At 38.6% G+C, this 19,116-nt stretch overlaps 1 protein-coding gene across 1 annotated transcript in view; it reads left to right on the top strand.

Moving 5' to 3' along the window:
• The window catches only part of RYR2 (ryanodine receptor 2), an 803,099-nt gene that overhangs the window by 206,465 nt on the left and 577,518 nt on the right, over nucleotides 1-19,116 (top strand). Inside the window, exon 2 of the mRNA XM_070471032.1 lies at nucleotides 13,052-13,171. Within this exon, the coding sequence (XP_070327133.1) occupies nucleotides 13,052-13,171 (120 nt within the window). The remainder of the gene's footprint in view (nucleotides 1-13,051; nucleotides 13,172-19,116) is intronic.

Raw genomic sequence — 19,116 nt, 5'->3', positions numbered from 1 at the left:
TTATCAAGTATTTGAATGAGTTTCAAAGGATATGGCAGATATTAATACATTACAGTGGCCCAGGAAATAGGTATTTTTCCATCTCTAACATGGAAGTTGCCGAAGTCCCTTCCTCCTCTTTTGTCTGTATTGATCTTTGTCTTCTACTTTGCCTTTCTCTCCCCTTAGCTAAAAACCCATTATGTAGCACTACTTTGAATAGCCCTTTCTCAATCTACGTTTTACTTATTGGCTAAATTTTAATTATGTGCTGATGATACAGACAACCTTATTTCTCATCTCACCATTGCCTGCTGCTCCTCTTTTCAAAGACATTTAGCTTGTTATTTTATGTAAATTTTTCATGTGATTTTTTTTTTTTAATTTGGTTTTGTTTTTAACACAGTTAACTCTGAATACAGTAACTATATTCACTTTACCTATAGCCACATTGTTAAAATATTTGATAAAAAAGAACCAGGGAGTTATACTAGGGTTAGTGTCTGGGTAGATTCCTAGCTAGACTGTTAGTGTGGTGATTTTGTATCATTGCAGGAGGCTGTATAGCACAAAGGTTAGGAGTCTCGCATGCACCCAGTCACGTGCACCCATTGTCGAATTCTGTTCAACCATTTTTCTGGTAACCATGGGCAAATGATTTATTCTCACAATGCCTGTTTTTTTCATCTGTAAAGTTACCATAATAATGTTACCTACTCATACTAATAAACATAATATCAATCAGTTCAGTTCAGTCAGTCAGTCATGTCTGACTCTGTGACCATTTGGACTGCAGCATGCTAGGCCTCCCTGTCCATTGCCAGCTCCTGGAGTTTACTCAAACTCATGTCCATCGAGTCGGTGATGCCATCCAGCCATCTCATCCTCTGTTCCCTTCTCCTCCCACCTTCACTCCTTCCCAGCATCAGGGTCTTTTCAAATGAGTCTGTTCTTCCCAGTAGGTGGCCAAAGTTTTGGAGTTTCCGCTTCAGCATCAGTCCTTCCAATGAACATTCAGGACTGATTTCTGTTAGGATGGACTGGTTGGATCTCCTTGCAGTCCAAGAGACTCTCAAGCATCTTCTCCCACACCACAGTTCAAAAGCATCAGTTCTGTAGTGCTCAGCTTTCATTATAGTCCAACTCTCACATCCATACATGACTAGTGGAAAAACCATAGCTTTCACTAGATGGACCTTTGTTGTCAAAGTAATGTCTCTGCTTTTTAATATGCTGTCTAGGTTAGTCATAACTTTTCTTCCAAGTAGTAAGCATCTTTTAATTTCATGGCTGCAGTCACCATCTGCAGTGATTTTGGCGCCCGAGAAAATAAAGTCTGTTACTGTTTCCACTGTTTCCCCATCTTTTGCCATGAAATGATGGGACCAGATACCATGATCTTAGTTTTCTGAATGTTGAGTTTTAAACCAACTTTTTCACTCTTCTCTTTCACTTTAATCAAGAGGCTCTTTAATTCTTCTTCGTTTTCCACCATAAGGGTGGTGTCATGTGCATATCTGAGGTTATTAATATTTCTCCCACAGTCTTGATTCCAGCTTGTGCTTCATCCAGCCCAGCGTTTCTCATGATGTACTCTGCATATAAGTTAAATAAGCAGGGTGACAATGTACAACTTTGACGTACTCCTTTTCCTACTTGGAACCAGTCTGTTGTTCAGGTCCCTCTAGTTCTAACTGTTGCTTTCTGACCTGCATACGGATTTCTCAAGAGGCAGTTCAGATGGTCTGGTGTTCCCATCTCTTTAAGCATCAATACGTAACTCATATATCTCTTCATTTGTTTATGTATTGCATTGTGACTGGATTGTGCCAGATGCTGTGGTCTATGTTGGATGGAAGCTAATGAACAGAACTGACATGGCCCTTGCCTTAATGTGTCATTGAGAAAATGTGTTATTCTTGGAACAGGCTTGCTTAATGACTGTTAGCTGCCCCTAGAGAGGAGGTCATCCCAGCGTATAATACATGGCAACTGCCTTTTCTTTAAAGATAGAGGAGTAATACATTTATTCTTTTACTCTTCAGATGTCCTTTTTGAATATCTTCTATGCCGTGGGTCCTAGGGATGCAGTATGAACAAGGTAGACAGAGTCCCTTTCTTCATGGAATATACGGAAGACAGGGCAGAAGACAGTTAAATAAAGAAGTTACAGAGTGTGATGCATGTTATAAAGGAACGAGAAAGAGGATGGGTAGGATGATAAGGAGAGGAGAGGAGTGTAAGTGAAGACCTCAAGGATGGAAAAGAACAGACTTTGCAAAGGTCCTGAGGATGAACATTCCTGGTAAAGGGAAAAACAAGCAAAAAAGTTTAAGATACAAAAAGGCTTTCTGCATTGGAGAAACCAGAAGGTAACATATATATCTGGATTGTGACAAAGTGGGGGAACTTGTGAGATTTTGTTGTAGAGATGGGAGAAAATCGAGTGTGCAGGGTCTAATGAACCATGAGAAAGGTCAGTTACACGGGGCCTGGTGTGACAGTGGGCCATGTGAAAGGAACATGGCCAGTGAGTAGAAGGAAATAATAAAGATAATTCCTAACTGTCTGATTTCTTTTTAGTTTATTGATATTTTGGATTGAGATTTAATTTAATGGCAATGTTGTGTTAAGTACTGCTGTACAGCAAAGTGACTCACATGCATCCTTTTTCATATTTATGGTTTATCACAGGATGTTGAATCTAGTCCTCTGTGGTATACAGTAGGACCTTGTTTTTTATCCACTCTATATACAACAGTTTGCATCTGCTAATCCCGAACTCCCAATCCATCCCACCACCCTGTCCCCCTTGGCAACCACAGATCTGTTCCCTGTGTCTGTGAGTCTGGTTCTGTTCCATAGACGTGTTCATTTGTGTCTTGTTTTACAGTCCACATATGTGATATATGGTATTTGTCTTTCTTTTTCTGACTTCCAAAGTTGTCTGATTTTAATTACTTTGATTGGCAGTGCTACTTCTGGAGATAAGGAGCAAATGGAAAATAGCAAAATTTTGAGGAAGAAAAATTCACATTTTGTGCATATTAGATTCAAGCAGAATATAGACCTGTTAAAATGTGATCATTATTTGTGGCTCTTCATAAGAAAAAAGGATTATCTATATCATGTTTTATGTTTCTATGACATTCAAGATAGGCATTTCAGACCTCTTTAGAAGTTTTTCCAGCTTTAATTTTTGTTACGTCTCAGTTGGCAGGAAACTGAAAACTCTTGTCAGTAATAAGACTGCTACTGGCCTGTGGGAAGACCAGCAGAGTCTGACTTTGGATTAGGTAGTTGGTGACAGTGAAACTATTAGAGAATACTAAAAGGTCTACTCAGAGTTTATTGGTGACATAAATTTATCCTACCCAAATGCAGTTCTTAATTTAGGGTATTACAGGTGAAACAGGTAAAGTTCATTTCTGGTGGACGTGATATTTCCTACTAAACTGAGAATAGAAAGGTGTTGATGAAATGTTTATTTGCTCAGGGGAAGCATTCTGCCTTCTACCTGATGTTTGGATAGATGCCTCTTGTGACTGTTGGAAATTGAGAGGTCTGATGTCTTGATCATCTCTGATATTCGTATGTTTCTGTCTGACTCCTTTCAAGACAATGTCCAGCTGACATTACTCAGACACATGGCTGATGCTGTCATCACAGGCTATAAACTCTTATGTGACATTTTGTACATTTACTTTTGCTTAATATTCATCAGCACAGAGCAGTAGATTATTTCAGTAACTGTATTTTTTTTCATGAGATTAAAATAGGTATTTCTATGGTCTCACATAAAAAAATGCCTACATAACACAAAAACATGAGGATACTAATGATATAGCCTCTAGTTTTCTCTCACCAGGAAAGGGTGGTGGCTCAAGAGATAGGCATATACAGTAAAAGTTTGAAAGGTACATTTAATTTCTCTCTTTTAATTTGTACGGGAGAGAGATTCCCTTCTCTCCTTTTGCCTTTTTCCACAAAACCATAGAATATGAGGGCTGGAAGTGACCTTGAAGGATATTCAATCCATTTGCTAGTGAGAACCTGAGGGCTGGACAGTCACACTGCAGTTCAGATGGGATCATATCATTGTAAATAAAAATATTGCTAAAAATAGATTTTCCCCCAAACGTCTGTAGTGTCAGCTCATGGGTCCCTTCTGTGTTTTAGGAATCTTTCACAGACCTTCTTGTGCATTCCTGGGATATTACAAGTCTTTCCTTTTGTCTTTGGTGCCTTTAGTTTTATTGCAAAGCATGTCTTTTGGCTGGAGGTTTTGAATTAGTAACTTGTGGACTCTGGTATCCTTCAGTAGCACTTGATGTCATGGTTCCTATCTTTTTCCAAGACCTGTGACTGTTTTTATGAATCGGCTCTGCTTGGATCCTTGAGGTCACTGTGTGCCCCTGCATCGTGTGTTAGGCACCACAGAAGAGCGCTCCCCCAGTGCACACTGACTGTGGCCTCAGTTCTGAAACGCTTACTCAGCTTATTCCTTGAAGATGTTATCCATCTTATTGCTGACTTACTCTTCTTGCTTCTTCTGCTGAATTTTATAGTTAGCACCATTTTCTCATTCATGATTTTGGTGCCATAATTAACATTCTTATACATGCTTTCGCATACAAATAAATGAGTTTTTTCTTAGTGATTTTATCTAGGAATGGAACTGCCGGGTTAAATGGTATTCCCATTTTCAACTTCTATGTCAAGTTGTTTTCTAAAGGGTTTTTTTTCTTAATATAGATAATTTACTTTCCTCTCAGGAGGGCATAAAAGTTCCTATTTTTCCACATTTTTGTCAACACTTAGTACTGTCAGACTTCTTTTATTCCTCTCTGAAGAGTAGAAAATAGATTTTATTTTGCTTTTATTCTCTAGTTCTCTAATTGCTAGTACCTATATTTCTTGAACTACTGATATTCTAGTCACTTGTAACCTCTTTTCATGTGTTAATTCACCATTTATATTTTTTCTACTGTGAAATGCTCTTTATGCCTTTTTCCGATTATTTTCCTCAATGATTTTAATAATTTCTTTATATTCATTTATCTTACATATGTATTTCAAATATCTTCCATAGTTTTTGGTTTTTCATTTTATTTTGTGGTGACTTTTATTGAACAGAAGTTCTTAATTTTAATGAAGGTGAATTTATCAGTCTTTCCTTTTGTGTTGTGTCTTGCTTGAAAAATCCTTTCTAATTACAAACTAATATTGATATTCACTCATATTTTCTTCTAAAAGTCTTAAAATTTGCCTTTCACAATTTAAAATCTTTAAACCTTATAGTTGACTTTTCATATGTAATTTTAATTAACAAATTACATATTTATCTGTATTTTAATTCATTCTTGTCATATACTTACACATTTTGATATATAATAGTTAAGGTGCATTTTTTTGTAGTCTACATTTTTAGTTGCATTCAAGGTATTCTGATTTACCTAAGTTGTGCACAAAGGTTGGTGTTTTGGCTGACACTTCTCTCGTAATAGTTATATTCGTGCAATTCACCCCTCTGTGTGGATTATCTTGTTTCTATAAAGTTGTGTGCTCTGCCTGAAGGCTCTTCCATATTCATTGCATTTATAGGGTTTCTCTCTAGTGTGAAGGATCTGATGTTATCTAAGGACAGAGTATGTATTAAAGACTTTTCCAGAGAGATAACATTCTTGTGTTTTTTTCACCAGTGTGAATTTGCTCATGTACTTAATAGGATGTGTGGTAACTGAAAGCTCTTCCACAGGGAACACATTCATAGAGTGTCTTTTGTGAGTTTTTGAGTGGGTATAAAAGTCAAAACCGATTTTATAGGCTCTTTCAAATTTACTCCGTTTAAAGAGTTTCTCCCCAGTGTGACAGTTGGATTTTTTCCAGTTGCACAATTGCAATTTATTAAACAAAGCTTTCAGGTTTTTTCCTTTCATATAATTTGTTAGCAGTTTTTTCCAACTTCTACATTCAAAATATATTATGTTCAAGTTGCTTTGTCTTTAGCAGGTTCTCAATAAACACAGGCGGGCTGCACCTGGCATGGTTGTGATCTGTACAACTTGCCGTTAGCATCATTGAACTGAATAGCACAGATACCCCAACGTAATGGCTCATTCATTTACCGTGATCTCTTCAGTATGAGTGATTGCATAAGGTACCGACTTCATTGCTGGCTCTTGAGTTTGTGAATTCCTACTAGATACCAGATGCCTATTAGATCCATGGCCAATCACATTGCTTCTCTCAGAGTCGGTGGTTCACACACAGGCAGCAAGTGTGTTGGTGTATTCCCTCCTTATCTCCCTGTGATCAAGGCACAGGGCATGTTACACAGATGGATACATGGGAATTGCCTAACAAAGGTGAAGGTCTGGTAGTGAAACAAAAGGTGGGGAAAATGAAATTCCGATTGAACATAGAGTTGTAGAAGCAATATCTGAATGCAGGAGTGTGGACACTGTAGCTGCTTGAGAAAATACAGCCGTGTAGCCAGAGAATGGAGTGAAGGTGAGCTTACTGACAAAAGTGAGGGAAGCAGATGTGACAAAGAGGATGAAGATGTCCCAGAGGAAGTGACAGTGACAAGATGTTCATAATAAAGAACTCTGTGATACTTTATAACATTGAAAATGCTGAAAAATGTGGGATTATAACCACTGGCCGTGACATTTGAAGAGATGTATGTTCTCCAGGGAAAGTTACCATGAGAAGGATAAGGCAAGCGCCGTTCAGACTACTCTTGATAAGTGTTTTCTGAAGAAATAAAACACTTTCCATTCTCCATATTTCTAATGTAGTAAATTACAGCATGCTAAACCAATATTAGTTTTGCTATCTTATTTTCTGTACTTTCATAACTGATACTAGGGAGAGTTGTAAAGATCAAGGAACAATTCGTAAGTAATTCTCCCAGAGATTGCTTTGCATGGTCATTTTTAGAGTCCTGTGCTAATGTGCAAACTGAGCACTACCTGCATTTTTAAAATGAAAAAATGTAGACTCAGTGTGAGACCACAGATATGGGCTGGTTTTCTTTGGATTCTCTTAGCTCATTTGTTCTGCTATCTACATATTTGCTGTAAGAAAGAAAAATAATACAGTTAACATTTTATTTGGCAGTAGGCTAGAAAAGGTAGACATGTTGATGGAACACATGAAATAAACTTGTGACTACTTATCACAGCTTCTGGAACATAATAGGCCCTAGATCAGTGCAAAGCATATCCAGGATTTGATCATTTGTCTCTGCCTCCACTGTTCCCACTGCGGTCGGAGTCACCCTCACATCTGTTGAATGGTTGCAGTGGTCCTGTGAGGTCACCCTGCTTCTTCCTTGCCTCCCTGTAGGTTGCATTTAGTACATGACACAGGCTCCCCAGTCCCTGAGAAAAAGCCAGAGGCTTTACACTGGGCTCAGGTTCTGTACTGACTGGACCCTCATCTCCTGCCATCCTCCTGCTGGCTTACTCCATTCCATCTGCAGTGATGTCACCCCTGTTTCTTGGATATGCCAGGTACTCTTCTGCCCCAGAGGCTTTCACAGGCCTTCCTTCTGCCTGGAATGCCCCTTCTGCAGGTACTCATGTGACTGATTCCTCTTCCCTGCTTCAAATCTTTGCCCAAGTGAAGCCTGATAACTTTATTCATAATTTTAATCACCCCCACTGCAGCATCACTACGATCCCCTTATCCTGTTCCATTTTTTCCCCACAGACTTTTCACCTTTAACATAATTTGTGAACTTACTGTTTGTTTATTGTCTCTCTTCCCTGCCAGGAGGTAAGCCTAATAAGTTCAGAGTTCTTTGATTTATTTACTAAATTTTCTCAAGGGCTTAGAACATTTCCTAGCATACATTATGTCCTCAGAAAATATTTCAGTTATGAATGTTTGAAAGAAGCTGTTGGTGGTGTTATTTGATAATTATTTTCCATCTTGTACCATTCCAGCAGACTTGGCAGCATTTGTTATAGAAATCATGTCTTATTTACTCATCATAAAATTGCCTGGAATGCAGTATTGTGGTGCTGGCTTTCCTCCCTGTAAATAATTGATCTCTATACTTAAGAGCTGTACGAAAAATCACAGGAAAAATACAGTAGCATTTAACAAAAGGAATTCAATCCAACATATATTTATGAAGTATTTATTGTGTGCAGTGGTCTAAATTGAATGGTGTTATGATTCCCTTAGGTTTTAACTAAGCTGTTTATTTTCATTGGATACCTGGTTTTTGTGGAGTTTAATCTGACCTGCTTGACAGATAGCATTGGATACAATACTGATGGTGAACTTTTTGAGTTACCGCCAACTGTGGCAAAATTATCAGGATGTAACTAAAGGAGAGGATCAGTTATGAAAGTTTAAACCTGGATAAACATTTTGAAAGATAAGCCTAATCAGAGCCTAAGGGAAGTATTTGGTGTGATGAGGGACTTTTTAATGACCAGAGTTATTAAGAGCATCTTTTGACTTTTCAAGAGTATAATATGCTTGGATAGCTTAGATTGTATATGGAAAGAGTTGTGGTCTAATTTTTATGGTGTTTATGTGGAAATAGGGGGAAAATGAAGGACTCGATTGCTTTTTTTCAGTGATCCAATGTATGCTTGTGATACATTAAAATTTCTCATGAATATGATAAGATCAGTGATTTTCCCCAATAATACCCTATTTCCTGGCACATTTAACTGTGAAATCGTTTAATGGGATCGTATAATGCTCACCTTAATTTGGGAAATTAAATAGTCTCTTGGCAATTTTAGAAAGCAACTCCAGTTGTCAGCATGGCAGTGCATGTTTCTGAGTAATTGTAAAGTGGGTTATGATAAATAATCATTTATGGTGTATATTTGTCAGGCACAGTGTTAGACACTGTATACTCTTGTAATTGCATAAATGAATGCATAGTAACAATCAAAGAAATGGAGGGAAGGAAAATAGTGCCAAAGGAGCACAAAACAAGGTAATTACCATAGCCTGGTGGGCCAGGGAAGGCTACCCTCTGGAAGAGATGTTTGAATTGGTATTTCAAAGGTGATTGTCTCAGCTAGAGGGTGGAGAATGGGTTTAATGATGAGTCATGTAGGAGCATAGGAATGAAGGAAGGTTGGTAGGAAGAAATGTTGGGCTTGCATAGGCCATGCAGTGCAAAGCCTTTTAGGCTAGAGGTTGGTTTTGGTCTTTTTCCTTAGACCAAGGAGAAGCCAGTAAAAGGTTGTAAGCCAGGAAACAGTATGGTTGGGCTCATGGTGAGACTTAAAGGTGAAGCACTGTTGCAAGGGAGTTTGCAGTGTGGAAAGCTATTCTGAAGATTTTGAAGATGTCTAAGTAAGAGTTGATTGTAGCTAGGGTGGTGAGAGAGTAATGGAATCGAAAGATACTGATGGTGCAGATGTCATAGGAGTTGGTGACAATATGCTGGATGTCTCTCTTACTTAAGCCCTGCCATTTATCTAATTGTTCATGAAGTTTCTTCTAAAAGATTTCTTTATTCACAATTTATTATTCAGAATCTTACAAAACAAGATTAGTAATTTTGTTTCTTCGTGTTTGTTTTGGCGTTGGTGTAGGTTCAAGTATTTCTGGAAACAGCAAGATATTAGTACCTTCTGAGGCTACTTTGAAATTTAAAAAAGTGAAATAACAAAACAGAAGGGCAATTCATTTTTGTAGAATTTTTTCCTGCAATGTGATTTCTTGTGAGTTGAATGAAAATCTGTTGCCCTAGGTACTTGGAACTCAAAAAACAAAGTATACCAAAAGGTGATGAGTATTGAAGGGTGATTTTAGTTTTTATAGGTTGAGGCACACCAATCACATGTGCAACCAAAACATGAACACAAGAAATGATAGTTAAGTTAGCAGTCTGGACCTCAAGCCCTGGGTAGCAAAGACTGATTTAGAAGATGCTTTATGACCCTCAGAGTGATATTTTAATGTATCCTTATTGTTCTGTTACCTGAGCAGTATTAACTCTCTGGATCCAATCAGTATCAGGCACTGTTTAATCTTTCTCTTTGGATAGATTTCGTGTGTGAGTGTGTGTACCAATATCGTATACACATACGTGTGTGTCAACCGTAGCCAGATTTATTGTACATTGGTTATAATATTTAAAAATAAACTACTTGTCAAAACTTTTCAAATGCATAGTCAGTAGGCTATCAAACCTCAGTGGTTCTGGAGAAAAATAGTGCAATGAGATGAATGATGGGTTAATTAAAGGGAATTTGCAAGTGTTTGTGAATTGGTGTTTGGTCCATCACTGCTCAGTATATTTTACTTTTTGTCAAAAAGGAATGCTTTGCTTACAGAAATTAAAGTAGAGTCAGCTCCCAGATAAACTGGAGAAAATCTTATATGTGTGTCAAGCTAGGTTCTATCCATCAAGGTTGGATCATGGTTGAAAGTCGTAGTCATAGACTATTTTGTTGGTGGTGTGGTGGAGCTCCGTAAATTCATTGTTACTTCATGACTAGGCACTACATCACACAATGTTGAGGTACTCAATTGGAAGGAAACTGCACAGTGAGCTGGTTTTATTGGTTTGATAGAGTAGTTCAGTACTTTGCTCCTTTCCCTTGTATAAGTTGGTTTGTACCACATACTAATGAGCATGTCTCATTTCTAGTTCTGTCCAAAGTCCATGATGTATTTTAAAATTCAACTGTTACTGATTGCCTACAAACTCTTATAGAAGACTTCTCATGTATTTTCTGGGATCACAGTCCTTTCTGGGACTCATTCTGAATCTCCCTCATCCTCGAGCACTTGTTAGAAACGCAAAATCTACCCAAGACCCATGAGTGAGAGGATGCATGTTAAAGATAGAGAAGTACATCTGTAGATAACAGAAGTAGGAAAAGTCACTTGAGCCGTTAGAACCAGTGTGGGGCCTAGGACTTTTCAGGTTTCATGACCAGTTCTTGGAAATAAGTATGATCAGCTCTTTGTGAGTGACAAGTTACTTTGAACCTCGTTTTCCTCAACTGTTTGTGTGAATGATCAGTATATTGCTGGAATATTGGGAGGATTAAATAAATTAATGCCAGGACTGGTATTCGCTATATTTTTGGTAAATGTGACGTGCCTTCTCTTCCTTCGGAGCTTACTGGGTAGCACTGTTTATTCTTACCTGTCCTGGACCTTGTTGTATTTTCTTATTCTCATTCCTAAAATGCCTTTAATTAGTCCACTGCAGTAATTACTTACTAAGTGGTATTTATGGAAGATTTCTGACTGCATGGACTCTTTGTTGAGGCACACAGGCTTTTCTTGTTAGTGCACGGGCTTCTCTAATTGTAGCACATAGGCTTAGTTGCCTGTGACATGTGGGATCTTAGTTCTCCCACCAGGGATCAAACCTGCATCCCCTGCATTGGAAGGTGGACACTTAACCACTGGGTCAGCAGGGAAGACCCCTAACTCGTATATAGATCACCTCTAGTATCCAAAGTCTATCTCACCCAAGAGTGTAGTTTCCATGCTGGAGTTCGCTCCACAGAGGCAGTGAGACAAGATAGCAAAGACACTGGGGATTTGGGAAGGCATTGAACACATCAGCACAATTCAGCACTTTGTTATTAACACCACCTATTTGGCAAACACAATGTATCTTTGATCTTGCAGATTATATAAGCAACAAAGATACTTCATTATTTTTTATTATAGCCATGCTGAATGTGAAGTAATCTTTAGATGTACTCATTGTATGAAAATAAGGCTCTTTTTTTTAAGCAATTGACTTTTGAAATGCAACAATTGAATGCTCACTGGAAATTAATGAGCACTGGGGGGATAGTTGGAAAGTAATTATTAAGAGATTGGACCTGGCTTTGGCCCATGCTCTGAGCCAGCTATTAGGTGCTGCTGCTAGCACACAGGAAATAAAGCAAGTACATGGCGTTGATAAAGGTTTTAAATTAGAGCTGTACTTTTCCAATTGATATAGCATTGTTTTCAGGTTAACCCAAAGGGCTTGTTTTCTGCATTTGAATATTTGTCACATTACCTCTTCTCTACCATTCTACCATGGTGAGGGTCTTCTAGCGTGTACTCATATTCCCTTTTCACCTTCATTCTAATTAAAAGAGTTGATAAGTATGTTTGTTTGTTTACTTCTCTGTTAGATATACTGTTTCTTTGAGATTGAAATATCAAAATACAAATGGTTAGACTTAGGTATTTGTCACTTAGAACCTGTTAAACTGAGATATTTTGTTAAAAAATGATCATGGTACCTCCCATTTCTTGCTGCTGTAGGGCCTTTTGCATGTCAGTCACTGTGTGAGTTCATCTCATTTCTCTCCTCACTTTGTCGATGGCAGAACTGGAATAGGAACCCAGCTGCTGCAAATTCTGAAGCCCATGCTTCTTGCTGCGCTCATATTGCCTGTGCCGAGTCATCCTGTGGATCTTCCTTCCCTTGTACAGTTTTTCCTGTAATTCTGTGAACGTAATTGATTGGAAACCAAGTTTTGGAGCTCAGAGGATTGAACTGACAAGTCACCTCTCTGTAAATTTTTAAGCAATCCAGGATTATTTCACAGATGATCAAGTTGCCAGTGCATGGTTGAACTAAGATGATTTTTTGGGTTGCTTTGAACCCAGAAGCTCTGTTATTGACCTGTTTTCCTGAGTCAGTTTTAGAACAATGTGATTGTGCACCTGCAGGTAGACTCTGTTCCATTCTTGATGATACTTGATGTTCCAGGAGTATGTCAGACCATTTCTTGATAGTTTTGATGATTTAAAGTAGTGTGTAATAACTCTAACATAGAAATCCTGTCTTTTACCATTTTCTATTCAGGTTTCCTCTGTCAATTGCAAAAAGCTGTTAATTGTTGTCAATGGTAGTAACTTCTTCTGACTCCCGCTACCCAGTTATCTTTTTTTGGTAAATAAAAATGCTTTAGGAATTGATTGTGTGGCTTTTGGAAAGACATTTCTTAGATTCATTTTTGTCTGATTTTTAAAATGCACTAAAATAATAATCTTCTAGATCTGATTTAGACTGAGTCATGCCAAATTTCACTTTTTTTCTCTCTTTTTATCCCTTTTGCAGGATGATGAAGTGGTTCTACAGTGTACCGCAACCATCCACAAAGAACAACAGAAACTATGTTTGGCAGCAGAAGGATTTGGCAACAGACTTTGCTTCTTGGAGTCCACTTCGAATTCCAAGGTGAGATAAAGCCTTTTCAGGCCATTCAAACATTCAGGTTTTACTAGTGGCATTGAAGTTATTTATGGGCACTCTTCTGTTTTCTATGGAACACATCAACTAAAGGAAATTGAGCAGTCTTTTCACTATCCATTAAGTGCATTTCAATTGAGCCCCTAAACCATGTAAATAACTCAGATGCAATTGTTAACAGGAACAGACAGAGTCTTTTTGCTCTCATGCTGTTTATATCCCAGGGGATAAGTAGACATGTTAATAATTTCAGAACCAATAAGGGCTCTGAAGAAAAGCAGAGTGACAGGGTGGAGAGTGATGAGGTAAGGACTCATCTGAGAAGGTAAGGAAGGCCATTCTGAGACAGTGACGTTTGAGCTGAATGAAGTGAGAAAGGGAGAAGCAGTAAGTTCCTAACCATTCTGGAAAGAGGCACCAGGCAGTGCAAGGGCCCCTCATTAGGAATGTGCTTACAGTCTCTCGAAGGAAGGACCAGTAGGCACTGCTGCTCTGGTATCACGAATGGGGCCACTAGTGAGAGGGGAGGTGAAGGGCCTACCAGCCCTTGGTTAGTATTGGATTGACCAAAAGGTTTGGATTTTTATGTTACATCTTATGGGAAAACCCAGACAAACTTATTGGCCAACCCCATAGTTGTTATTCTTTCCTAGTAAGAAAGGAGACTATTGGATCAGGTGAGCAATGCAATTCTATGTAATATTTAAAAGATTGATTTGACTTTTTTGTGGATTCGAGCAGGGATCACCAACACCTGGTCTGCAGACCAGTCTGTGGCCTCTTAGGAAACTGGGCCTCTCCGCAAGAGGTGAGTGGTAGGTGAGCTAGCTAAGCTTCATCTACCCCTCCCCGTCGCCTGCATCACCACCCGAACCATCCCTGCCCCTTCTTCGTTGGTGGAAAAATTGTCAGACCGGTTCCAGGTGCCAAAAAGGTTGGGGGCCACTGGATTAGAGAATGTGGAAAGATTAAGATTAAAAGCATGGAGAGCAGTGGAAGGTGCCTGCAGAAGTTTGCAGGGCAACTTTTGGGTCTGCTGATGAGAAGCAATGATGGTGAGGAAACTTAGTGTGAGGGGTTGGGAACATGCTTGGGGGATTTAGAGGGTGTGCTGATAGATCAGAGTGTGTTAGAATAAATGAAAGAGAGGAAAGGCAGATATCTCTGCAGGTAGACAGTCAACCAGAAAAGTCAGTTTATTAATCTTTTGGGTAGCACTTTTTAGTTTACAGAGTCATTTGACATGCCTGATCGCATTCGATTGTCACAATAAGGGTGTGTCATGCATAGTTATTGTTGTTCTGTTCACTGTACACTTGAGGGCGTGGATGGCTGAGAGAGGACAGGTCCGAGACCAGAGCTTCTTGTGACTTGGTGCCACACCATTGACAATGGCAAATTTTCATACTTAACACCTCAGTCTTTTGATTTGAATCCCCAATTCTTAGTGACACAGTACCCCTTTGATTATTCTGTGAACAATGGAACAATGTCTATATATGATTTATTAAAATAATTTAGGGCCAAGTCACGTTACTAATATTACAATAATGGGTGACATAACATTATGCATTTTATAGCCGTGCCTTGATTTACTTTTAATTTGACAAATGTTTATTGAGCATTCTCTTTGTGAAAATTACTGTGCTAGATATCAGTTGTGAAAAATATTCTTTTTAAAAGACATATCAGGAATTTAATATTTAGTACTTTCCCTGTGGTTTCTGGTATTTTTGTAGTGGCTAGAACCAGGCAGGCCAGTTAGCTACGTTTTGATTTTTCACTGTACTGGCTGTGGTTGCCTTGGTCTTTAATATAAGTGCTGATTTCCAGTACTAAAAATGAATTCTCCTGATTCTCTAGCAGGTGTTTCGTGTAGTAGGCAAGGCACTGAAATAGGCTAGGCATCCAGTTAATATTGAGATCAGTCAAGATGGAGTAGGAGGTGGAGCTCACCTCTCCCGACAAGCACATCAAAAATACATTTACATGTGGAACATTTCTCACTGAAAACTAACTAGAAACTGGCTCAGAGAGTCCTGTACAACCAAGGATGTAAGAAAGAGCCACATGGAATCTTGTAAGAAGGGAGGAGAAGTGATCAGGTTGGGACCTGTGCCTTTGGAAGGGGACTCGGAGGAAAAGAGAGATTTTGCAGGTGGAGATTTGTCCTGGGGAGTGAGCAGCTCCAGCCACGTGTTGGGTGTCCCAGCCCAGGGGCCTGGCACAGGGAAATTGAGCTCCTTTGCTGGTTGGAGAGCTGGTGGGCCTCACAGAAGGGCTGTGGGAAGCCTGGACTTTGCTTGTGAGTTGTGGGCATGCACTAGCTTGCTCCTAAAGCAGGGTGGAGAGGGCAGACTGAAAACTGCGAAGACGGCTGCCAGCTTTCCCTCACCTTCCCTATCGCATGCCACGGCCTGAGCCCCGTGAGCACGCCAGCCCTGCTTACTATTTGCTAATGATGAAATGTCAGAAACAGAAAACACAGGAACAATCCTGTCTAAAACTGCATCAAAAAGAGTAAAATTACCCAGGAATAAACTAAGGAGTTGAAAGACCTTTGCCATGAAAACTATAAAACTCTGTTGAAGAAAATTGAAGATGATACAAAGAAATAGAAATATATTTCATTCATATATTGGAAGAAATAATATCAGTAAATGTCTCTACTATCTAAAGCAATCTACATGGCATCTGGTCCCATCACTTCATGGTGAATAGATAGGGAAACAATGGAAACAGTGACAGACTTTATTTTCTTGGGCTCCAAAATCACTGCAGATGGTAGCTGCAGCCATGAAATTAAAAGATGCTTGCTCCTTGGAAGAAAAGTTGTGACCAACCTAGACAGCATATTAAAAAGCACAGACATTACTTTGACCACAAAGGTCCATCTAGTCAAAGCTATGGTTTTTCCAGTACTCATGTATGGATGTGAGAGTTGGACTATAAAGAAAGCTGAGTGCCGAAGAGTTGATGGTTTTGAACTGTGGTGTTGAAGAAGACTCTTGAGAGTCTCTTGGACAGCAAGGAGACCCAACCAGTCCATCCTAAAGGAAATCAGTCCTAAATATTCATTGGAAGGGCTGATGCTGAAACTGAAACTCCAATACTTTGGCCACCTGATGTGAAGAGCTGACTCATTTGAAAAGACCCTGATGCTGGGAAAGACTGATGGCAGAGGAGAAGGGGACGACAGAGGATGAGATGGTTGGATGGTATCACTGACTCAATGGGCATGAGTTTGGCTAAACTCCAGGTGTTGGCAATGGACAGGGAGGCCTGGTATGCTGCAGTCCTTGGGGTCTCAAAGAGTTGGACACTACTGAGTGACTGAACTGAATCCCTGTCACGTACCCATGACATTTATCACAGAGCTAGAACACATAATCCTAAAATGTATATGGAAACACAAAAAACCCTGAATTGCCAAAGCAGTTTTTGAGAAAAGAAGAATAAAGCTGACGGTATTATGCTCCTGACTTCAGACTGTACTACAAAGCTGCAGTAATCAAAACAACATGGTACTGGCATAAAAAGAAACACATAGATCTATGGGACAGAATAAAGAGCCCAGAAATAAACCCAGGCACCTACTGTCAAGTAGTCTATGACAAGTGAGACAAGAATATACAATGGATTAAAAACAGTCTCTTCAATAAGTGGTGCTGGGACTACTGGACAGTTACTTGTAAAAGAATGAAATTAGAATGTTTCCATATACCATATACAAAATAAATTCAAAATGGATGAAAGACCTAAAGGTTAGACCTGAAGCCATCAAATCCTAGCAGTGAACATAGGCAGAACATTCTATTTAATATACTCTGTTAGTGTACCTGAAACAAATATGATACTGTAATCATTGATGCTTCAGCAAAAACTTGCACTGTTATGTACGTCAAGGGCTACTTGGCTATTAGTTGTGACTGATGACATAGGGTACTGGCCATTTCAGCCATTTTTTTTGTTCTTGTTGTGCTCCCTTATTCCTTTTTGGTTTATCTGAAAATTTGTGTTTAGGATAAGATACTGAAATTGTTTATCAAGTGTAGACTAAAATAGCAATTGAAGTCCAGTAAACCGATCTGAAATTTTTTTTATAGTTCTTACAGCATAAATACTCTTTTCTCTCCCCTACTCAGATTACTTGACAGATCCCTACTGTGTCAGTATTATTTTGCCTTTTTCATATCTCCATTTTACTTTGTTCTCACTGAATTGTATGTCCTTTGTTTACTTTTCCTGCTGGTGAAATACTGCTTGTCCTTCAAAGTCTATCTGCAACAATCCCTCTTATGGACTGTTTTTTCTCAAATGATTTATTTATGTTGCTCTTATATTGTCAATTGCTGTGTAATATCCACAGCACCTTCTCTCCCTGAATTTGTAATTATGTATACTCCCAGCTACATGTAGCAGCTCTGAGTTGTCTGAGGACCCTGGATATAGATCATTTATGTTTTTATTTCTTAGAAGCAGAAGTAAGTGATTTATAACATTTTAATAGATTATTAAATTTGAAAGGGAACCACTAGTCTTAGGACATACTTTTATAAAATAAACTTCTAATTTTATATAATAGCAAAGAGTCAAAGCTGTAGATTTCATTTCATGTTTAAACTATCAAACTTAGATACTGATATGTTTCATGCAGATGCACTTGAATTTGACATTCATTGGTAGAAAATGAGAGATTGCCTTTTTTCACCCCTCAAATTGGTTCTCCTGCATTTATTATTAAGGTTGGGAGAACAGAATTATTGTTAGCATTGAGTGGTCAGTCACTGTAAATTATGTATGTGTTCCTGGAAATGATCCCAGAAATATCTTAAGCTACAGAATCTTCTAATCAAATGCAAGACTTACTTTTTCAAAAGCCTGTTTCAGTCTCCTAGGATACTTATTTAGGCTAATCTCTGCCTGAAAGACAATGTTTCATAATCCCAGCATAGATTTTCTTGCAGAAAATGTAAGCATATGTCTGATGTGTTTAATTGGTTATTTGTAATTCATAATTATGGATACTTACTGTGCACTCTTTATATATGAAAGACATTTTTGTTTCTGTATTTTAGTGATTTTCAGAGATACCCACCTTGTTATTATTAAAAGTTTATGGAGAAATTAGAAGTTATGAGAGAAGCATAGTTGTTACTCTCTTTGAATCTCTGCATTAAAAACAGACCTATGCTGATGGCAAAAGGTGAAACCCACAGACAATATAATATCTAAGAAAACCAAGGTGACAAGGTATCCCAAATCTGGTGTCAGTAAGTGAAGAGGAGGAAGTACAGGGAAGACAGCATGATTTCTGCCATCTTTGGAAACTGGTAACAAGTATTAACTAGAAATCATGGGGGGCTATGTGAAACTGGCAGCTAAAACTAGAAAGAAACGAAGGATGATAAGGATGGGTGTTTCTGCAGCAATCTTGGCCTGTAGACTTGTGAAACTAACCAGTAAGGCTCTTCTGTTGACCGAGTCTTCCTCTGAGGGACAACTGTTGGGAATCCAGTTCAGATGGAGCAAGGTTGATGGGGAAGAGGATAGAGAAGGGCCAGGTAAAAGTAGGGCAGGGAGACAACCAAGAGATCTCATGTCAAAAAGTCCTTCCTTTGACCAGTGGGTGAAAACAGCGGAACAAGTTGCTGCAGGACCATGAAGTTACAAAGCTATGCTGTCCCACCCTCCTTTCCTAAGGATACAAGAAAGGTCGTTTCAGTCTTTATCTCTTTATTTGCTGCCCGTAGACTTAATTCTGCTCCTTATTTGTCTCTTTGCTTTGTAACTATACATACACACACATATATAGTTATACATATGAATATACATATATAATCATACATAATTTGTATATAATCATGTATACTTTATAAATAATCATGTATAATTTATGTATAGTATATAAGTGGAGCAATCTAATTACATTT

The sequence above is a fragment of the Odocoileus virginianus genome, chromosome 7 (assembly GCF_023699985.2).
Source record: "Odocoileus virginianus isolate 20LAN1187 ecotype Illinois chromosome 7, Ovbor_1.2, whole genome shotgun sequence".
Classification (NCBI taxonomy): domain Eukaryota; kingdom Metazoa; phylum Chordata; class Mammalia; order Artiodactyla; family Cervidae; genus Odocoileus; species Odocoileus virginianus.
The sequence above is the reverse complement of the archived record's forward strand: the minus strand, read 5'-3'. Positions and strand labels throughout refer to the sequence as shown.